The 24,159-nt window shown below is 37.4% G+C and overlaps 1 protein-coding gene and 1 pseudogene across 1 annotated transcript in view; one reads left to right on the top strand and one right to left on the bottom strand.

Annotated features, from left to right (window-relative positions):
• STAP1 (signal transducing adaptor family member 1) overlaps positions 1–21,073 on the bottom strand; it is a 42,292-nt gene extending 21,219 nt beyond the window's left edge. Inside the window, exons 1-4 of the mRNA XM_006095640.3 lie at positions 20,833–21,073; positions 8,049–8,120; positions 3,698–3,811; positions 1,705–1,761 (exon numbers count right to left, since the gene is read on the bottom strand). Of these exons, the coding sequence (XP_006095702.1) occupies positions 1,705–1,761; positions 3,698–3,811; positions 8,049–8,120; positions 20,833–20,952 (363 nt within the window). The 5' untranslated portion in view covers positions 20,953–21,073. The remainder of the gene's footprint in view (positions 1–1,704; positions 1,762–3,697; positions 3,812–8,048; positions 8,121–20,832) is intronic.
• Positions 11,892–12,621, top strand: LOC102417423 (annotated as a pseudogene).
• Positions 21,074–24,159: the final 3,086 nt, after the last annotated feature.

Here is a 24,159-nt window from a genome sequence, read left to right as displayed (position 1 = left end):
GAGAGACAGAGAGAGAGAGAGAGAGAGAAAGAAGAAGAAGATAGAAAGAAAGATAGAAAGAAAGAAAGAAAGGAAGGAAGGAAGGAAGGAAGGAAGGAAGGAAGGAAGGAAGGAAGTAAGGAAGGAAGGAAGGAAGGAAGGAAGGAAGGAAGGAAGGAAGGAAGGAAGAAAGAAAGAAAGAAAGAAAGAAAGAAAGAAAGAAAGAAAGAAAGAAAGAAAGAAAGAAAGAAAGAAAGAAAGAGAGAAAGAAAGGCTCAGAAAGATTAAATAACTAGTCCTGGGTCACATAGCTAGTAAGTTGTAAAACCAAGACTCAAACTCCATTTTCTTTAATTCAAACACAATATCTCAACTCTTTCAACTATAGTTTATGTTTCTCAAATGTCTACAAAAGTTCTCCTAATAATAGCAGAGTGACCTGGGTTCATTGTGCAAAAAAATGACATTTATCAAGCATAAAATTTAAGGTACCTTGTCTTCTTTTGGAAATTCACTTAAATTTTATATTCTGTAATGTACCTATATACATTTTAATTTAAAAAGAATGCAGCCTTTCCTCAAGGAGAAAAAAAATTGGGGGGCCAAAACATGAAGTATCAGTGTACCAGAAAGATGCACCCCGAAGTTTTTCCAGTGGTTTTAGTGTACTCCTTGACACCTAGGCAGATATCATTGGGATACTTATTCCCCAGTGTAAGAAATGCCACAGCCAAAATGCTGCCTTTGCACAAGGAAAGGAAAAGAATGCAGTTCCCCAAGGAGTTTCTCCCTCCCACCAAGTCAACATGTCTTTCACATCTTAAACTGGACTACTTTTTAATCGCCTATGACTTACCCACATGGTAGTTGAGCCTCTAACTTTTACATGTTATTGGCTAAGATAAAGACCCAACATCCATCGCCTATCAGTAAAGTGCAGTGCTTATTTCATGTGACTGCAGAGTCTTTACTGAGGAACTAGCTTTGGATAGAGTGTGTATTTAACTTCCTCTAATAAACAGAAAATTTTCTCATCCACTAAAAGCGTTAGAGAATAAGGTGCTCTTTTGGAGGCTGATTATCAAAGTGCCTCATGTTTCAAGACAAGTGCTGCAGTGGTTTTACTTAACATAGTGGTAGTTATCTTGCTACAACTGTACACCATAAGCAGTAGATCTTACTACCAGTACTGATCTCAGATAAGATGCCACAGCGTCTAACGGATCAACATCCCTTTTTCTTAAGAGTCACTAAACAAACATTTCAAAGTGGGTTTTATTTTGATGGTCCCTCCATGTTATATTGTCTATGTTATTCATAAAATCCATCTCATTTAGCATTTTATAAATATGTGTTAAATGTGTAAGTATGGATTTGGAAAGTAGTTTAGAGGATGCTATGCAAGCTAAAATATCAGAATATTCAAGGACCACTGTGTCAAAAGGATATTAGCAAAAAGGAGATCTCCCTGACCACTTGTTTGCTAGCTAGCACACTGCCATAGAAATAATCACAATTTTAAATTATCTTGCTTGTTTACTTACTTTATCTCTCCCTCTCCATCCACCCAATAAAGATAGAAATTTCACAAGTAAGTCTGAAGGTTTATATCTATCTTTTTCAATTTCTATATCTCCAACCCCTTTTACTCTGCATGGTTCATAGTAAATATTCAGTAAATATTTGCTGAATGAATTAATTAATCAAAAGTGTTGTCTTTCCTACCTCTGTTATTGTAAGAATGAAGCCTCTCCATTCTTCCCCACTCTCTGTGTTCTCTGTCTAAAGATAAAGACAAAGAAGAGAAGTCTTTATGCATGACTATGAGTGTTAATACTTTTATTAATTTCAAATAACTTCCCAATTTCATGATTGTTTGAAAAAAATCAAGATATGTATGCCATCAAAAATCAGCAAGATCAACAAAAATGCATAGTCTTCTATTGAAGCACATTGTTTTAAAAAGTCAATTGTAATTTTAAACCACTTAGAATCAGTTGAATGGAATAAACAACTCATTTTTCTTTTTGTGTAGAACTACTAAAGTGTATTTGTTATGAAATATTTCAATATTGTTTTCTTTTATCAGAAGACAGAGTACATATCTTTTGATTAGTAAACAAGTAAAAGTATACCAATTTACTTAACTCAAAAAATTTAAATGTTAGCACACTTACTTCTGCAGTATGTCAATTTATAGTTAATCCCCCAATTGGCATTTAACAATGACTGGCTTTAAATTTGGGGCAACCAATGTGGTTAGTCCTTAGAAATTTACAATTGTTAGCTCTAAAAAGTACAAATATGACCAACATTTATTAAGTGCTTATAAGTAGCAGCTACTATTCTATTCACATGCATTTGCGGGCACATCCCCAGTGGGAGGTGTGCAGGAGGCAGCTGATCGATGTTTCTCTCTCATCGATGTTTCTAACTCTCTATCCCTCTCCCTTCCTCTCTGTAAAAAATCAATAAAATATATTTAAAAAAAAATAATAAAAATAAAAAATAATAGTAAATTTTATGGTGTCAGAAGGAAATAAATGGGAAGATAAAATCAAGGTAAAAGAGATTGAGAATGTCATGGAGGGGGAAAGTGTTGCCATTTTAATGAAGTAGTCCAGGTAGATTTCAGTAAGAGGGTTACATCTGAGCAGACTTACTACCAGGTGTAGAAACCAAGGCACAAAGAACTTAAGTAACTTATCTACAATCACACAACTAATGAATAAAACGACCAGAATTCAACCTAGGCTCCAGTCCTGCCTATACTCTTAACCACCACATCAGAATCATCTGCGGAGGGAGCTTGCTTAAAATGTAGATTCTGAGACCCAGGTTTATTGGGTGGGGCTTGGAGTTCCTAAGTACAAGTGATTTGTAGCACACTAAAGCTTAATGACCAGTGCTTTTAAGGTCAACTCCAATTGCATCTTACTCTATTGCAAGTTGTTTGCTTTGTTTTTACTATAGTTGTTGGTTGACTAGAATTGGCTCACTTTGAGTGATGAATGTACCAATTTCTGCCGGTGTGGAGTTTAGAGTTTTAATTAATAGATATTAATACCATATTTTACAAATTGTGTATATGCAAGATACAGTCCTTTTTCAATTTTTTCTAATTGTCTCAATAATGTTCTTTATAGCTTTTGGGTTTTGTGTGCTTACTTGTTTTCTTCTTTTCTAATTCAGGATCCAATCCAGATCACACATTGCGTTTAGTTATCATGACTCTATAGTTTCTGTAATTGGAACAGGTGTCCAGTCTTTCTTTGGCTTTTCTCACACTGGTGGTTTTTAAGAGTATAGGCCAATTGTCTTGCAGAATGTCCCTCAATTTGTGAAATATGGGTTTGTCTAATTCAGTAGTTCCAAACATGTAATATGTTGGACATGTCTCAGGATCATCTGGGAACTTGGTAAATACCAAGTTCTTGAATATCAATTCAAGGAGAACTTTTATAAACACCAGGTGGGATCTCTGACTTTGTCACAGGACAGAGTATTTGGTTTCAATGTGCTTGTATACTAAACAAGTGAACATGCCCTTTTAAGTTCTTATTTAGAAAACTGTAGTTCTTGGCAAAAGGCAAGAAATATTAAAGTATAGGAGTTGGCTCTCCCATAACCCCTCTTTACCTCAGCCACTAGGCTGTGAAGAGGTGAATGCTATTTATAACCACATCTTGTTTCAGAATAGTTGCATCTCCTCACTCACCTTCAGTTGCACTTCTTCTTTTGGCAAAACAAGGGTGAATTTTGCACAATTTTTATCAGTTGAATTCTGCTCATTAAGGCATGTGAGGTCTATTATGTCTAGCTTGTCAACATACTGCAAAGATAAAGGGAAATCTCATTAAATTATTTCATGGGTGACACACAGTAATTTTAGTAGGAAGGAAAGCAAATAATATCTTCCTTTCAACTGATTTATACTTTGTATGATACTCTGGTTTTCATTGTGTCACCCCTTCCCAACTCAGAGGGCATGTGGAAATGTATTGTGTGGTGGTGTGCTGGTGCTGGCTTATACGGGTTTGCAAAAGCTCATTTGTTACATTTTCAGGAATTTTGCTAGCTGGTTGTTAAACCCAGTTATTATTAAAAGTTAAATTAAATGAACATATAAGTAAATAAATTAACTTTCAAAGAGGGTAATGAAAATTCAAAATTAATCATTTTCTGATTACCACATAATATTCTCTATGCTCTTAAAGTTATTTACGTCTTCATTTCTTTGTGTTAAACACATTATATAATGGTGTGCTACCTAGCCTTTCTTCCCACCTCCACATTCAGTGAGGTCACATGATAGGTTAAAATCAGCCATGGTGGGAGTATTTACTAGTACACCATGGAAATTGGCAAACCTTACAAATTAGGGCTTGATTTATTATTTTATTAATTGACCCAGAGGCCAGCAATTTTTTTCTTCAAAGAACAGGTAGTAAATGTTTTGGGTTTTGTGGACCACAAAAAGTCTCTGTTGGAAATTTTTTTATAACACTATATAACTGTAAAAACATTCTTAGCTTATAGAATGTACAAAATTGGGCCACAGGCTAGATTTGGCTCAAAGGCTATAGTTTTCTGGTCTGGTCTAGACTTAAGAAAGTGAAGGAGAAAATGTTAATAATGCAAATGAAACTTTAAAGTTTGTTGTGTCTGAAACTTTATTTTGAACAAAAAATTGACAAAATATTATTCTATAATTCTAAAACTGTTATTCAACAAAGAGGTGGCTCATGTCATTGAAAAGTAGGTGAAGTTCTGACATACATAATTGTCTTACTTTCCTCTTATTTATTAATGTAAACAAAAATATTAGCCAACAATGTCAGATATCATATTTAATGACAATAAATTTATTAGAAAACAACTCCATTTGTTATATCAGGATTGAATTGCAATTCAGATATGCATTCAGAAAATTAACAAAAACATTTTATGAGAATCAACTGCTTTATTTGAAAATTAGAATAAAGAATATTATGTATTTTAACTGTGCTATGCATTCTTTATGTAAGTAATATTTATAATAAATTTATATACATATATTCATACATATTTTTTTTCCAGGAAGCCATTATTCAACACTTACCACATACTACTGGTTATGAGGATTCTATTAAGAAATTTCTATCTTATTGCAGTGCAATAAAAATATTTCTTCTGAGTAATTAGTCTACATGGCCCGGTTTGTATGTAACTAGCCAGACTTACTCTCTAGTATTAGAAAGGTTAAGACCACCTCTAGATAGGATAGTAGGGTTTTTATGGTATAATTTTTTTGCTAAATTAACCTCATTCTTGACTTTATTTTTTCTCCTTTTATTTTTCTCCACTATGCCTAATATAACTTATTTTACTATATTCTTATAAGATTTATATTATTTTTCTGAATAAAGTAGGACATAAAAATAGTAAATAATTCCCAGAGTTATTTCTGTGTTGATAAAGTTGAGGTTACATTTGGGTTGGCCTATTTATTTTCAATGAACAAAGATACATTAAACATAGAAGGAGAGGTATAAGGGAAGGAGGACAGAGTTTGAAATTACACAAGAATCTTTTTCTGATGGATTGTCTAGATTAAGCTCAGTGAATTTTGCTGAGACAGAGGAAGCAACAAAGGAAGAAGTGGCCCAGTTAGATAGAGTGCCTGTAAGCTGATCTATTGATTAGAAAAAAGGAAGTCATATCTTTTTGTTTTTAATTGTAACATTGAAAAAAGCCTTTAAGGTCATCTGTCTAATCTAGCTACTATCCAATGCTTGAATCTTCTCCAGGCTATCCCTCTATGTAGTCATCTAGCCTATGTTGAACATTTCAAACATGGAATTTATGCATCTATGCAGCTTTGCCTGTCAGCAAGTTTTTTTTTTCTTATGTTAAGCCACAGTTTTCCTTTAGGCAATTTTCATACATTAATTTTAGTCTCTTTGCAATAACAGTAAACAAGTTCGGTGACTCTTTCATATGATCTCCTGACAGCCTTTCAAATACTTAAATGCAGCTATAAATTCTTCCCTATCATAGGCTGAATATCTACAGTTCTCACCTGTTTCATTCCTGTGATTTCTCTTGTTCCCAAAATTCTGCATCCTCTTTTAATGCAATTGGTAGGTGGGAAATTCTACATCATTTTATTATAACAGTCTCTTCATGGAATGGTAGTTAAGAATGCTATCTCAGGAGCAAGACTTGGATTGTACCCCTTGCATTAGCTGTCTGATCTTGTACAATTTCTTAATCTTTACAATTGACTATTCAGTTCTATAAAGTGGGGGTTAAAATAGTACCTACTTTGTATTTTTGTTGTAAGAATTAAATTAGATAATATAAATAAAATGCATGAATGCTCACTATGTGCCTTACATTTACTATCTCATTTAATCCTTTTTATAACCTTATGAGATAGGCTATTTTTTATCCTAAGTTTAGAGATTTGAAACTGAGTGTGTTGGAGATCTTTTATTTGCTCCTCTAGATTCACTTTTATCCCTTCATCACCCAACACTGCATCATAGTAGGAACCTATGTGGACAACATTATGGGCACGCTTACCCTTTGATTTCCTGCTGGGTTGGACAGCTGGTGAACAGTGGCACAAGATAGAAGAGTGAAGAGAGTGAAGTCAAGTATTTATTGCCCTATGCAATTGCTTCCTCAATCCAAGATCATACTCCTCTCAAGATAGTCATCTTCATATAACTCTCCCCATTATTCTCTCTTTCCTTTACACCCTGGCATGGTAATGGGGCACTGTTACTAGTCTCAGGGTTCTGTACTAACCTTTATGGTTTTTCTACATCCTGGCCACTGCTTTGAGTATTGCATCTTTATTAAACTCTCTTCACATTGCCCAATTTGAGATATCAACTGTTTCCTACCAGTTCCCTGTCTGATACACTGAGACACAGAGAGGTTAGTTAAGTAGCCCAAGAGACCAAGTTGGCAGACTGAACAGGATAAAAACCCAGGTAGTTTACCTGAAGACCAGGCTCTTATCACTAAGCTGTACTGCCTCTTACAGTGAAGAATAACTATTAACTTTCTCACTCAAAATGTGTGTTATACAAGGGCTAGTACAGGGTCTTCATAATTTCACTGACATCAGTGAGAAGTTGGAAGGCAAAACAGAGAAATTAGTTTTGTTAAAATTTATTACAGTTTTGGAAACACTTTTATATAAATCTTATCTATCCAGAACTCTGGTGAAAGATAACTATTTTCTTTTTTAATGACTTCTGGTTAGTCTACCACTAATGGTGCTGAAATGCCTGCAGGTGGAATAGAGACTCATTTTCTGTTTCTTTCATAAGATCTGGATATGTAATAATGACATTTTAAGGCAACCACATCCATGGTCCAAAATGTTTTTATTTAAACAAGTTACAGGGTCATAAAATCTATTATAAGCATAGCATTTCAAGGTAGGCAACCATTTGCTACTAAAATGCATTTTATTTGTGTGTGTGGGGAATGAAATACAGTCACCTTCCAATTTTTGTGTGTGGAAAAATTAAAATACAAATCAATTATTTGAAATTAATATAAATAAATAAATTTCATAATCTCTTCGTTGTTTTTCTCATGCTTGAGCTCTTAGAAGTCCTGTTTGGTGAGGTATGCTTTTGTCTTTCCAGAAAAAAAATAGTGACATGTTGTATGTTGTTAAGCTTTAGGGATCATCTATTTTCTTTCAGATTATAACTGCATGTGACAACAAGGAGGGAAATTAAGGTTATCACTTGGTATTAAGCAATTGTGTCCAGATGAATAGCTAAAATTTCCACTTTTCAACCAAGTATTCTACTCGGAATCAGAAAGAAAAGAATGCAAAGTTTAAAATATGAGTTAATACCTTCTTTTAAGTTGCCCAGAAATTTATTACCATGGGTTTTATAATTAATAGCCCTTGCAGATAGAAATATTCTTATTTGAATTGATTTTACTACAACATTTTTACCCTTAAAAGACAGAAAATCCCAAATGAATAATAAACTACATGACAAGTGTATATTGGTGGAAAATATTGAATCAGCTGAACATGTTTAACTACTTACTATTGTGCTTTTTTTGTCGTTATAAAAGAAAAGGGTAGTTCCTCTCAACTCTGTCCAATATTGTTTATATTCCTGTGGGAAAGAAATTATAAGCATCAGTGTAATATTCAGCTACTTTCCTATTGATATTTTACTTTGTAACTTGCTTAATTGCTGTGAGATATGAGTCTTCTTTATCCTGAGATAAATCACCTAATTTGTATGGCTTAATTTTACATTTAATTCTTGATTAAATTTTTCACAAATTTATTTTAGTATAAGATGTGAGGTAAGGCCCTGGCCAGGTGGCTCAGTTGGTTGGAGCATGGTCCCATATACTAAAAAGGTTACAAGTTCAATCCCTGGTCAGGAAGCTGCAGGTAGGCAACCAATCAATGTTTCTCTCACATTGATGTTTCTCTCTCCCTCTCTCTCTCTAAAATCAATAAACATATACTTGGGTGAGGATAAAAAATAAAAAGATGTGAGGTAAAGATGTAGTTTGATCTGTGTTTAAGTACAGCATTTACCAAAACTTTTCTCATTGATTTGAGACATTCTATTTTCATGCAGTTTCAGTGAAAGCTTGCACCTGTAAGAGGGGCCATTTAAGAGGCCAGGATAGAACATAGGACAAGCATAAGCATTTAATATCTCCCTTCTAGGACTGTGGAAAGGATTGTATAAATTAATACATGTACAGCATATAGCATAGCACATGACTCATAGTTTGAATTCAATAAGTAACACATAGATCAAGAAAATGTGAGCAATTGATAATGATGAAAATAACACCATCAAAGCTGAACTTTGAAGTTTAAATTTCATTCCTGTGGTGAACATTTTATTATTAATACCAGCAGACCCTGAGCGACAGATGAATAAATTACTCTGACACACGTTTCTGTGAAAGAGAAGGCTAAGGGGCTGCTTGGCAGGAGGTACTAAAACAGCCCTGATTGCCTGCCTCCTTTGAGCTTTTATTGCAACAACAGCTTGAACTAAAATTAACCTCAAGATACAATCAGCAGGATAAGTATCCTTGAGAAAGCACATGATTCTACAAGGTCGGATCTAAAAGACTAAACAGAGATTCCAGCAAAACACTCGGGGGCTCAGACTTGTTTGGAAAAGTCATGGCAGGGGCTGCCACCTTTGGCAGGAATCTTCCTTACACACTTTCCAACCAAGCCCCATGCTTCCCCACACATTCACATTTTATTATTAATACATTCACAACTTTTTAAATTAAAAAAATGTAAATAACCCATTCAGACTCTCACTTCACCCAAGTGCAAGTTTATTTAAATAAGGGGAATTTATATTCTATGAAGATTGTCTGTATTACAAAAGAATGGCAAGGGGGTTTAAGAAATAAAATCCTTCCACATCTAAGGACTTATCCTCATACACAGCTCTTTCCAAAAGTATGTTTTAAAACATTCCAGTCAGTTGCATGGACATGTTGATCATTCCTTCCTTTAGGGTTTAATAAGCTGAATTTCTATGACATATTGGATTATCTGAACTTATACTGAGAATTAAGGTAAGAAAGTCACATGAAGAAATTTTTTTATTTGTTTATAAATGTGAAAACACTTTTATATATTATGGTGTTTTGTATCTCTTTAATACTAAAGTATAATTTATTCCTTTTTTGACCATCAAAATGTCACCTCTTCAGAATTTATATACTTATTTTCTCAAATAACGGGAACTCTATAACCCATTGTTTTTGTTTGCCTTGGCTTTCAGGAAGCTCAAGGTTATATTCATTCTGAATTACAACAACAATCTTTCTCATATTCTTAGTAGAACTATTTTCTTCCTTTGTCTTCATAGCTGATAAGGTGCTATATTAGTCAGCTTTTGTTATGTAACAGGCTTACCCTCAAACTTGGTGGACTATAACAGCAAATGCTTTCCATTTTTTACCATTCTGTGTCTGGCTAATGATTCTTTAAATGATGATACTTCTCTGTGACCAAATTGTCTAGGGTGGCCTCACTACTTGCCTGGAGTCTAAGCTGGGAATGCAGAAAGAATGACTGGAAGTGGTATAGTCAGAAATATATTTGGTATTTGTGCCCCAGTTCCTGGCATAAAGATCCTAAAACCGGAGTGATAGGAGTGTTTTTGTTACTCATAATGAGCCCCTTAATATCATACCTGAGTTTATAATAATGAGGTGATTTGAGAGGGGATCCATGGAGAGCTTCAGGATGGGTCTGGTCCCCAAAAGAACAAATGATTAGAGGGTTGGGACTTTCAGCCCCACTCACCGACCTCCAAGAAGGAGTGGGAGTGGGGTGGGCCTAGAGATTAAGCTTTATAGAAACTCTTGAACAATGACATTTGCTGAGCTTCCTAATTAGTGAACACATCCACATGCTGAGTGAGTGGTGCACCCCAACTTCACAGGGACGGAAGCACTCACTTGTGCTTGGGACCCTTCCAGACTTTCCCTATCTACCGCTTCATCCAGCTGTTCATTTGTGTTCTTTACCAGTAAATGTAAGGAAAGCATCTTCCTGAGTTTCGTGAGCCATTCTAGTAAACTGTCAAGTCTTAGGAGGGAGTCATGGGAACCCCTGATTTATAGCCAGTCAGTCAGAAGTGTGGGAGGCCAGGAACTTGCAACTGGTGACTGAGGCTTGGGAGGGCAGTCTTGTGGAACTGAGTCCTTAATTAAGCTGTGAATTCTGCACTAAATCGGGGTAGGTAGCTGGTTTCACAATCGAACTGAATGGTTCAGCAACCAGCTGGTGTTCAGAGAATCATAAAAATGGCTGCTGGTGTTGGGAAACACCCGCCTGAGACACCTGGAGGCTCCCTCCACCTGGCTTCATTCTTTAGCTAGCCTGGACTTGTTCACGTCCCGGCAGAGGGATTCCCAGGAGCAAGAGAGAGCAAAACCCAATGTGCAATGTACTTTCTAATCCTCTGCCTTTGTCATGTTTACCAAAGCATGACCGAGGCCAGATTAAAGCCGTAGAAAACTAGGCTCAACTTCTTTATAGAAGGAGCAGAAAAGTCCCATTTCAAAAGGGAGTGCGTACAGTGAGGCTTGAACAAATTGGTAGTATTCCTGCAACAACCTACCTCAGGGGCAGAGGTGGACCCTGGAGCAAGGTTTCTTTGTCTGATCCCCATGTTCTTTCCACTCCATCCTACCTCCCCATTGAGAGCTGGCCATCGTGTAATGTAATGAACCTGCTGATGCCTCCTGACCAAGAACAAGTTACCATAGGAAAGAACAGTTCCAAAGGGCATAGGATTGAAGGAGCAGCCAATAGATGGTCTCCAAATGAGCAGTTATAAACCTGGGCAAAGAGATGCTGCCTCTTGTCTGAGATCCAGGTGCCCAATATATGCTCGACGCATCTCAGAGTCAAGCAGTTTAATAAGGCAAGAGAACCCATCTCATTTCAGCCCCATCAGAAGTCTTTTCCTCCTTTCATATAGGACGCAGTGCTATTGGCATCACAATTGCCTTTCACCTTGTCTCTCTTATGGCCCCACAGAGCTGCCAGAGTAGGACTGCGTAAATGGTGAGTTTGGGAGGCAGGATGCTCACCTTAGCCCCCTTCCTGTCCTCTCAGCTCAGCCTACCAGAGAGAGTGGGTGTTCTGCTCTGTTCTCTGCCATGTGGCAAAGGGTCTCCAAGAGGAGCAGGCTTGTGCCTCTTAAACCGAGTCAGTGATTCAAGGTCACCCAAGGCTACCTAAATCTAGGGTAAGGTGTTAGCACAGTTTTGGACTTAAATCTAAACCACATATAGATAGATAGATTTTATTAATGATAAAAGTAGCTAGGACGGGGAAGGCCGACGCCTCCTTGGACTGCCGGGCCGCCCTTTCCACGATGCCGCTGCTGATTGAGGGCTGGCGAGTGGAGCTGCCGCAGTCCGCTGGGGACCTCGTCCGAGCCCACCGGCTTCTGGATGTAATGGGGCTACCTGCTTGACACTGACACCAAAGCTGAGGTCCCCTTGATCATGAACTCCATAAAATCCTTTTCCGACCACGCTCAATGTGGAGGGTTGGAAGTGCACCCCGTGGGCGGCTTCAGTGGCAATAGGCAGTTGTCACAAAGACTTCCTCTTCAACTTCTTAGTGAATTTGACAGGCTAGAAGAGGACATTCACTTAATGACATTATGTGTGACAGAATTAAATGGCCGCGAAGAAAACGAAAACCACTTTCCAATCACTTATGGCATTGCTGTCAACGTTAGAACTGCAGAGATCTACAGAGCCTCCTGCCAAGATCGCGGCCCGGAGGAGGAGCTGCGTGCGTGCTGCACGAGCTTTAACAGGAGGACCAATGGTTAGAATTTACGATGCAAAGACCGAACAACTTTGTATAGGACCGGATTCCTGGGTGCCATTTCCACATGTGGATTCCTGGTCGCAGCAAGATGATAAGCAAATACTAGAGAACCTTTCCATTCCACCTCGGGCTGAGCCCCCTCACTTTGTTGAACATATTAGAACAACCTTGATTTAAAAAAAAAAAAATACCCATCTCCAACAAATACACTATTTCCTGGAAATAAAGCTCTACTCTAAAAAAAAAATGAAGATGGCTTATGACAGAGACCATTGATGGGGGGTTGGACGGAACATGAATTTGGAATCTATATCCATTGAGTCTTAGTGTCTTTCAAATGACTTTCAAAATAAAATCTTATTTTGGCGAAGGGAAAAAAAGGAACTGGTTGATGTTCATTTGTGTGACCCCTGTGTCTTAATATTTTAATGGTTTCAAGCTGGGAAAGGGAAAGTCCCAACAAACAGGTATAAAAATGTACAGGGTATGGGAGGTGCGGGTAATTTTTTGTGTAATGGTTCACTGTTTTGGGGAGGTTTTTTGTGTGTAATGGTTCACTGTTAAGGGGCCAAGAATAGAAGTAGGGAAACCAGCCTCCTATCATCTCAAGGACTTGTTGAGGATTGAATGAAATAAGGTATGTAAAGCACATAGGACCTGGGATCCATAAATGTTGGCTGCTAAAAAGACAAAAAAAAAATTGCTAGATTGGTGTAGCCACTGTAGAAAACAGTATGGCGTTTCCTCAGAAATTTAAAAATGGATCTGCATTATGACCCAGTGATTCTACTTCTGGTGACTTATCTAAAGAAACTCAAAACACGAATTTGAAAGAATACATATGCACCCTATGTTCATTTCAGTGTTATTTACAATAGCCAAGATATGGAAGTAAGCCATGTGCCCATCAATAGACGAGTGGATAAAAAAGCTGTGGTACATATGTACAATGGAATATTACTTGGCCATAAAAAAGAATGAAATCTTACCATTTGCAAAAGAATGGAAGGACCTAGAAAGTATTATGCTCAGTGAAATAAGTCAGACAGAGAAAGACAAATATCATATGATTTCACTTATATGTGGATTCTAAAGAACAAAATAATAAATTAGCAAACACAGCATTGAAACAGACTCATAGACGTGGAGAACAATCTGGTGGTTGGTGAATGGATTAAGAAGTACAAATTGGTAGTTCAAAAATAGTCACGGAGATGTAAATAAATCATGGGGAATCCTATATAAAGAGGTAATATGCAAATTGACTGTCACATCCTTGCACAAGATGGCCACCCCCATGTGGTCACAAAATGGCTGGCAGGGGAGGGCAGTTAGGGGCGATCAGGCCTGTAGGAGAGGGCAGTTAGGGGTGACCGGGCCAGCAGAGGAGGGCAGTTGGGGGGCAATCGGGCCGGCAGGGGAGCAGTTAGGCATTGATCAGGCTGGCAGGGGAGTGGTTAGGGGGTGATAAGGCTGGCAGGCAGAAATGGTTAGGGGCAATCGGCAGGCAGGCAGGCGAGTGGTTGGGAGCCAGCAGTCCCGGGTTGTGAGATGTCTGAGGGGTCCCAGATTGGAGAGGGTGCAGGCTGAGCTGAGGGACACACCCCCCCACCCCGTGCACGAATTTCGTGCACCAGGCCTCTAGTACAGTGGGGCCTTGACTTACGAGTTTAATTCGTTCCGAGACCAAGCTCATTAAGGAGCTCGTTAACTCAAATTACTCTATCAACTCAATGCAAAAAATCGGCCGAGAGACAGCTGGTATCTCAAAAAACTCGTTAGTCGGGACACTCGTAAGTCAAGGCCCCACTGTATAGTCAATAATATTGTTATAACTATGTATGGTGCCAGGTGAAACACTATATAAATTATATGATTGTCTAACCACTAAGCTCTATACCTGAAACCAATATAAAATACATTTGACATTTTTTAAAAAATTGCCTCTTCACTCACATTATTAACAGATACTTTGCACTCTTTCATATTGCCATAAGAGATAGAAAACTGCATTGAGAAATATGGCTTGAAAAATTTACAAATATATACTGTGTCTAAGATCAAAGCAGATGTTCTGTAAGAACCATGAGAGTATCTAGTCACTTTATTTAAAAATTCTCTTGAACTTTCTCAGATCTGACTTGAGATTAAAAAATAAAAAAATTCAAATGTATCTTAGGAGCTTTTTAAAAAAATCATATCTCTCTTTTTTAGGCTTTCACATCCTGCTTTAGTTGTAAGCTTCTCAATGCAGGCAGCAGGTCAAAGCTACACTGTAACAAGGATAGGGGTGAAGGGGAGTGGGGAGGAGATCAGAATGTAGGTATATTGGTTAGAGAAATTAATGATGGGCTGTGTAGCTTTACTGACGTATAGCATCTAAGATCAAGTCCAAATTTGAGACTCTCAGATTCTTGGAGGGAAAGAAAACAAGAGGAACCCTGAAGTCAAAGTCTGCTACTATGTTCACCGTTTTAATTAGCTTCATTCGTATTAACCCACCACCGGACAGAAAAACTACAGAGACTAATAGCCAGTCAAGGTTTATTGATGTCCTTTTGTATGTACATGCAGACATGCATTTGTGCTCCTGAGAAAAATTACAGAGTTGTTTAGTCATGACAGAATGATATGAATTGGGTAGAATTAACCAGGGAAAAATGCGGGTTTTACTGGTAAATTGAACATATAGATTTATGGGAAGAATTAAGGAGGATTTATTAAACGAGAGAAGAAGCAAAAACAAAGGCATTGAGTTGAGAGTAAAAGCAGCCTGGAGGAAAAATAAGGTCACAAATAACAATAGGTCCTGTGAACTCCAACCACAGCCACAAACCTAAGAGATCAGATCAAACTTATATTCAATATGCAGAGACCTATGGGCCATGTCTTGATTTAGTTTCTGATAAGTTCTCATGAATACCAGCACTATCATCTGAGTCTTGTCTAAATATCACTCTCTTGCCCTGTTCGGTTGCTCAGTTGTTAGAGCATCAGCCCATGGACTGAAGGGTCACCGGTTTGATTCTGATCAAGGGCACAAACCTGGACTGCAGGCTCAATCCCTGGCCCTGGGTCATGGCGTGTGCGGGAGGCAACCAATTGATCTGTCTCTCTTGCATTTATGTTTCTCTCTTTCTCCCCCCTTTCTTTCCATTCTCTCTAAAACTCAATGGGAAAAGTATCCTTGGGCGAGGATTAACAAAAATAATAATAATAATATCACTCTCAATAATCAACATGTAGGTATATATTTATATCTATGTAAACATTTTACAAATTAAGTTTGAAGAACTCATTTTTGAATGAAATACAATTAGCACTAAGATTCTTACGCTTTAGCAATCACTTATGTTGAGTCACTGAAGTAAGAAAAGGAACTGAAATGGGACTACCGAATGTATTGCTTGCTTCAAAATCATTATATAGAGTTTAAGGCAGCGGTTCTCAACCTGTGGGTCGCGACCCCTTAGGGGGGTCGAACGACCCTTTCACAGGGGTCGCCTAAGACCATCGGAAAACACATATATAATTACATATTGTTTTTGTGATTAATCACTATGCTTTAATTATGTTCAATTTGTAACAATGAAAATACATCCTGCATATCAGATATTTACACTACGATTCATAACAGTAGCAAAATTACAGTTATGAAGTAGCAACAAAAATAATTTTATGGTTGGGGATCACCACAACATGAGGAACTGTACTAAAGGGTTGCGGCATTAGGAAGGTTGAGAACCACTGGCTTAAGGTCTCTAGCTCATTTACACGCAATTAAACAAATGTTTGAAATTACCGAGCTTCCCATTGAGCTCTGAGTGATAAAGAATCTAGTGATTAGACATCCCCAACCTTTGGAAGCCCACAATCAAATGGAATTAGAACTTTAGTTTGAGAGGTAGCAGGATGATGTCAAGTGCTTGGCAATAAAATCCAAAGTGGCTCCTTATTAGATGAGGAACCTTGACCATAGCATCTGTGAGCCACAATTCATTCATCTGTGAAGGGGATAAAATAATTTCTATCCAGAAGAGTTACTATAAGGATCAGAGTGACAGGAGATTAAGAGCCCAGCATGAGCCCAGCCTGCATGGTTCAGTGGTTAAGCGTCAACCTATGAATCAGGAGGTCACGATTTGATTCCTGGTCAGGGCACATGCCCAGGTTGCAGACTCGATCCCCAGTGGGGCAGTGCAGGAGGCAGCCTACCAATGATTCTCTCTCATCATTGATGTTTCTATCTCTCTCTCCCTCTCCCTTCCCCTCTGAAATCAAGATATATATATATATATATATATATATATATATATATATATATATATATCCAGCAGCGTGGTATCTGCCATCTGTCAACCTTAAGAAAATATACCCATTATTATATAGCCCATTTGATCATCATAGCAACCCATTCAGTTTTACAAAAGAGGAACAGATTAAAAGATTTAAGAGAATTGCCCAAGTTCCATAGTTGGGCTGATATTTATATCTTCTGGCTTCCCAGTGCTCTTTCTCATTAATGTAACTAGTAAAAATGGGTTACAATGCAAAATCCAGTTAAGTTTCTCTCTATCCCATGTCCCCAATAAAAAACTCTCCTTCTTTTTCTTATGAGCAAGCAAAGTGCCTTTGCTTAAGGAAGGATGTTGTATAGTGGTCTCCAAAATAGGACACATAAGCCTCAGAAGTGTGCAAGGAGCCGAAACCGGTTTGGCTCAGTGGATAGAGCGTCAGCCTGCGGACTGAAAGGTCTCAGGTTCGATTCCGGTCAAGGGCATGTACCTGGGTTGTGGGCACATCCCCAGTGGGGAGTGTGCAGGAGGCAGCTGATCGATGTTTCTCTCTCATCGATGTTTCTAACTCTCTATCTCTCTCCCTTCCTCTCTGTAAAAAATCAATAAAATATATTTTTAAAAAAAAGAAGTGTGCAAGGAGGAAGAAACTTTTAGAATATCTAATTATATTTCATCTTTCTTAATTCCTTTCTTGCATATCTCTAATAATTTGCTTGTAGTATTAGTACACAAGTACAAGTATATAATTTCTAAATAGATTGATAGTCTTATATTAGAGATCTGTGCTTAAAAATCTTGAAAACAGTGTGTTATTTTAAAAATTGGCCTGGCCGGCGTGGCTCAGTGGTTGAGCATCGATCTATGTACTAGAAGGTCATGGTTCGATACCGGTCAGGGCACGTGTCCCAGTTGCAGGCTCAATCCCCAGTGTGGGGCATGCATTAGGCAGCCAATCAATGATTCTCTCTCATCACTGATGTGTATCTCTCTCTCTCTCCCTCTCCTTTCATCTCTGAAATCAATAAAAATATGCATTTTTTTAAATTAAAAAAAAATTAAAAAGCACACCTAAGATAGCCCTGAAATCTTTCTAAAGAAATTACTGGCAACTAGAGGACTAGTCAGAGAAATGTTATTTTGATATTATTATGACGACCACATTCTTATGTTCAGGCTCATAAGAAGACATATTACACATATTGTTTTTAACGTTAGCATATCACAGATTGAAGAAACTGAGATGCTCTCCAAATGCGCTCTTATTTTCAAACAGTTCCAGAAAAATGACATTTTCCCCCATGGATAAGAACTGTGTTGCTGTTGATGTCCCACTGTGGCATTTAAAGCTCTTATTATCAAATAAATCTTCCTGATTAATCCAAAATTCTAGTGCTGTGGTTAAAGTAAATTTTTCCACATTATTTTTTCTATGAAGATTCTGTACTTTTAATGGCGCTAAGACACACCTCTTAATATATAATCTCCTTATAATCCAGGTTACTTCTCAGTTTTACATTCTCTAGCTCAAATGTTCTGATTTCCTTCAACAGAGATTTCACTTAACATTCTGCAGAGCCTCCCAACTCTTCAGCACATTGGCTCCAAAGATGACCTTCTATATAGCATTGGCTCACCTTCCTTTCAAAGGTTCCCTGGCATTTTACGGCCATATGCGAAGAAATCCCACTATTTTCCTGAGCTTTTCCTCGCAGCTTCCATTTTCAAACACTCTATCAATACAGCTCTCCTTTGAGCCATATTACTTGTAGACTCAAAACTGATTTTATTATGTGAATAAGAATATGATAAATAGTGAAATGGGAAGAGAATGAATCTAGCCTTTGGGGTGAGCCAGCTGTTTTACATGTTATCCCTTTAATCCTTGAAACCACCCTATTAGTAGAAATTTTTGTCACCCTCTTGCTCTGTTCTCCCTGACATACAAGTGAAAGATACTTTGCTATGTAATTGGGTAATCGAGTCATCGCTCCTTACTAAACTTATCCTTTTTGTTGTTGTTGTTGTTGTTAATCCTCACAGGAGGATATTTTTTCCATTGATTTTTTTTTTTTTAGACAGAGTGGAAAGGAGGGGGAGACACAGAGAGAAATATCGATTAGTTGCCTCCGTGGCGGGGGGGAGGGGTTCGAGGGGGGCGAAGGGCAGGGATCAAGCCGCTCTATGTGCCCTTGACCGCAATTGAACCCGAGGGCCGACGCTGTAACAGCTGACCCAAACCAGCTAGGGCTAGACTTAGCCTTGTAAAAGTAGGGTCTTTGTGTTTTATTCATATTCTCCAGAACTGAGTGTGATGCTTATTGCATAGGAGATACTCAATAGGTGTTGCTTGAACGAATAAATAGACTGAGCACCTACTGTATCCCCGGCATTGTACCTTGGGAGGCAAGTCGTATTCTCTCCATTTTATAGTTGAGGAAATTGAGTCCCAAGGAGATTGAGTAACTTGTGTAAGATCATAAGCTGTGAGTAGCAAAACCATCAGGTAAAGTCATGTTTTACTGACACTCTTAAATCCTTGTTCTTCCTCTTAACCATAAACATGAAAAGGAATCTGATATCAAAAACAGTTATTTTAAATACTTGGAAAACAACCAATGAATGACAAAATTTAAATTAGAAATTCCTTTTTCTCAACTTCTCTTTCCTGGCAAAGTGTAACAATGTGGCTAACCATGGTGGATGGTGGTAAAACTGAATTCACTTTTAAGGCATGTAAGATCAAGCAAAAAATATTACAATGTAACTGACAAATATTAAAAATGCATATTTAACACCCATAACAGAATACAAATTACCATGTCTTTACTCTCAAATAATAAATGGTTTTATTATGTATGAAAGAAATGTGTGCCATTATAGATATTTTCATATACACAATTTCCCCCAAGTAATAATAAATCCACAGGAAAAAATATTAATATTATTAAATATTTCTTACGGCATTTTCAAAACATTAAAATTTTTCTAGTTTCAATTAATATTAAGATTTCATAAAATTTGAACTGTTAGTGATTTTTTTTTAGTAACAGGCACTTTGTGTTTATTTTTCTCATTAATTTCAAATTATCTACAATTACTATTCTAAAAGCACTGATTTTAACTGTAAGTTTTCATTTTTACATTTAAAAATATGGGATGCTTGCCCAGCCAGCATGGCTCAATGGTTAAGTATCAATCTATGAACCAGGAGATCATGATTCGATTCCCAGTCAGGACACATGCCCAGGTTGTGGGCTCGATCCCCAGAGGAGGATGTGCAGGAGGCAGCTGATCAATGATTCTCTTTCATCATTGATGTTTCTATCTCTCTCTCCTTCTCCCTTCCTCACTGAAATCAATTCAAATATATATTTTTTAAAAATGGGATGCTTTGTGAATTTTCTTACAAAGTGTATTTATGTCATGTGAAGTATATACCACCCACAAAGCACCCTATGTATTATCCTTCATTATTCTTTCTTAACTGTTTTTTATTTTTTAAAACCCACAATCTTGAACAATATTTTTAAAATGTATTTTATACATAATGTTAAACAGTATTACTTTTATCATTTTCACATTTTTTTACAAAAGTTTACCACTTTAAAAAATAATTTGATCCTTATTTATAAGCTTCAAACAACTGAGAATAGGAGCAGAAGGTTTAATTTCAATCATAATATTTTATCTTAATGATACAAGTCATCATGGAAGCATCGTAGTAAATTGCAGAGAAAATACAAGAAACATTTCATCTATTAAGCCAAAGTCTTCTGTGATGTGTAAATTAATTCTTTGAAAGTTTAGCTTATTGAACTTTTTTATCTTAGTAACAATATTAGAACTTTATATTATCATATACAGAGGTAGGCAAAAGCAATTTTACAGTTGTGAGTACGTAAAACTCAGAGCTTATTCTTGTATTATGTATTTTTCCATATGAACAACTGTAAACCTACTTTTGCCCACCCCTGTATAATACATACATACATACACATATGTTTAAGCCATACATTGTATCTAAATTATGCAAGAATGGGATAATATTTCTGAGCTCCAGGAAGAGGGTTTAGTTGCAACAGAAACAAGGAGGTCCTTGTCACATCACAACACCATGAAATACATGTTATATTAAGACAGAAGCTGCTAGTTTAACATTATCATCTGTGGACTTACCTGGTATTCTGAGCGCTTGACTAATAAAAAACCTTCAAAGTATAAAGGTAGAGCAGTAATCTTTAACCTCTCTTGGAAGATCCTTCGAGGGGCTGGTTTCGGGGGCTTCTTAGCCATCATACCCTCTCGTGGGTGTGCGGTTTGGTTACAACTGTATCCAGTCTCAAACAAAATGAGATCTACCTTGTGTGAGAGGAAAACGCAACTGTTCAAAGAGGAAGTCCCAACTCGATTTTAAACCACCAACAGGACACACACACACACACACACACACACACACACACACACACTCTCTCTTTCCTTTGCTTTTTATGAGGTAAGATAAAACAGGCATAGACCAGCTTTGAGAAAGCAACCTCTGAATAAACTACATGTACTTAGCATTACAATAACAAAATAAACAGAAGATTAACATCACCAGAAGATGAAAGGAACCCATTTGGAGATTCTGGGCTTTAGAGGAGACATCCAGGTCACATTTGTTTACTTTTTGTTTTAATTGTTGTCCATTTTTATCCCCAGAAGGCATGATTTGAATTAACTCCACTTCACTAAAAATTAATTCATAGGATAACTTTATTTGGACTACTTCTGTTGTATTTCAGGATCAAGCTTTGTTTAAATTTTAAGAAAAATGGAGCTCTTTATCCCATACCCATTTTGATGGTCCACTAAGCATAAAACACAGTTATGGGAACATGGAATTTTCCACTTCTTTTTGGTCAGTATTTTAAGTTCTTGGGTCACCAGTGGATATTTGGCAAAATGTTTGGCTGAGAAAGCTTTAAATTTTCAAACTTTTATTTTGTTATTTTATGCTTTCTGAGCTGTGTATCACTGATGCTATGATGCATAGATGAGGTCCTTACTGTTATCTAGTAAGGTTTATAGAGCTTCACTGGGACCAAAATGCAACTAATAGCTCCATGTGGGGAACGGCCATTGAGAGACTGGAGTTAGCTCAATACTGTAAAAGGAATAACGGAGGAAAGGAACATAGGAGGAATTCCGGTTTGTTTTGCAGGGTCCTGAGAAGTTCCACCATTTGATATTTCACCCTCAATATTTCAGGAAAACTCTTGATTAAGTAGCCTGGGCCTGAGCATGCTCTACATCTGAACCAGCCTATTCTCAGAAATCAAAGCAAGCCAGGCACCTTCCAACTGACCCATCCTTTTTGTTGTTGTTGTTAATCCTCACTCCAGGATATTTTTCCATTGATTTTTAGGGAGAGTGGAAGGGAGAGGGAGAGACAGAGAGAAATATCAATGTGAAAGAGTGCACGCACCCTGACCAGGGCCTGGGAACCTGCAACCAAGGTACATGCCCTTGAGCAGAGATGAACCCAGGACTCTCAGTCCCCGAGCCGACGCTCTATCCACTGAACCAAACCAGCTTAGGGCTGATCCTTCTTTTCTGATGGAGAGAGCACATGGTTTCCTCCACCAGTTGGGGTTTCCATTAGATCTGCAGCAGTAGGTGTGGGATACCAAATTGTCTACAAAGTGAGGTACAACAATACAGACAGATTATTAGTAAATTAGAGAAGAGTGTTCAAGTGTGTTATCAAAATGAAAATAATTTGAAACAGAAATAGGAAATCAAAACTTCAGAATTATCGCCTTGCCTTTAAATTTGAGACCTGCTCCCTAAGACCCAAACTTTCAAATGATAAAATCTAAGCCCAACTTAATTTTTTGGAGATAAGTTCACACTATTTTTTAGTTTCAATGTAATTTTAAAAATGAGTCAAATAACCAAAGGAAATCTCCCAAGTTAATAAGTGACCAAATCTGCCTGTTGGCAGCTGGTAGCTGATGTAACACAGGAAGGAAGTGAAAGGAGGGTTGAGAACTGAGAAATAAGGAGAAGCAGGGAGGTAGGATGCTGGGAATCATTAGTGGTCAGAATGTGAGAAAAGTAGTCACTGGCTTTATGTCCAGAGAGTGGCATGGGAGAAAAACAAAAAACAAAAACGCCTTTTAAAAAGTGTAAAAATAGAAATATTTTGAGAAATAATGATCTAAATACACCATTTACATATTATGCAGCAGTAAAAAAGAAGGATCTCTTACCCTTTGAGACAGCATGGAGGGACTTGGAAAGTATTATACTAAACGAAATAAGCCAGTCAGAGAAAGACAAGTATCACATGCATGATCTCACTCATATGTAGAATCTAAAGGGCAAAATAAGCTGATGAACAAAATAGATCCAGAGACATAGAAGCATGGATCAGACTGTCCAATCTCAGAGGGAAGGTGGGGGGGGGGGGGTGGGAGGGAATAGATTAACCAAAGAACTTGTATGCATATATGCATAACCAATGGGCACAGACAATAGTGTGGTGAAGGCCTGGGGTTGGGGTGGGTGCAGCCTAGAAGGGGTCAATGGGGAGAAAGAGGACATCAGAAATACGTTCAACAATAAAGATTTTTTTGAAATGTAAAAGTAGGAATATTTTGAGAAATAATGATGTAATTATATTTTTCTTATCTTTATTATTTTTTATATTTTTTCTTATCTTTAAAAACATACACAACATTTTTTAAAAAGCCAGTTCATGAACTTTTGTACGTTGCTTTGTTTTGTTGATTTGCAAGTCAAATTAATTCATAATATGCCACAGTTCAAATACTGTCTCCAAAAAAACAATATACACAGCAAAAACAAAAAATAGAGAACAACAACAAAAACACCCCCCAAATCTACACAATGCAGAAGTCCTGCTGAAACATTATTAACCAGTTACACCTGTTCACAATTTTCAGTATCATTGTACCAGTGTGCCATTACAATGGAAATCCTCTTACAGATATCTCAAGTTTTAGGTGTTGAATAATGAATTGTAGGTTAGGTAATGTCATAGGAAAAGTGTTTGGGAGTAGGGAGAAAAGCCAATTTTGCCACTAACCAGCTCTGAGACCTTGAACAAACCACTTAACTGCTCTGGGATCACAGCTTCCCAACCTATGATATGAGGGGGTGGGCTTAATGACTTCTTGTCTGGAGTTACAGTGGGCTTCTAAGCAGTCTACTTTTACTCTTTTCCTTCTCTGATTCATTTAAAATCAGTCTCTTTAAGTCATTCCCCTGCTTAAAACACTTTAAAGCAGTGGTTCCCAACCTTCTGGCCCTTTAAATACAGTTCCTCATGTTGTGACCCAACCATAAAATTATTTTCGTTGCTACTTCATAACTGTAATGTTGCTACTGTTATGAATCGTAATGTAAATATCTGATATGCAGGATGGTGTTAGGCGACCCCTGTGAAAGGGTGGTTCGACCGCCAAAGGGGTCTCGACTCAGGTTGAGAACCGCTGCTTT

Source organism: Myotis lucifugus, unplaced genomic scaffold (assembly GCF_000147115.1).
Source record: "Myotis lucifugus unplaced genomic scaffold, Myoluc2.0 scaffold_159, whole genome shotgun sequence".
Taxonomy (NCBI): domain Eukaryota; kingdom Metazoa; phylum Chordata; class Mammalia; order Chiroptera; family Vespertilionidae; genus Myotis; species Myotis lucifugus.
The sequence above is the reverse complement of the archived record's forward strand: the minus strand, read 5'-3'. Positions and strand labels throughout refer to the sequence as shown.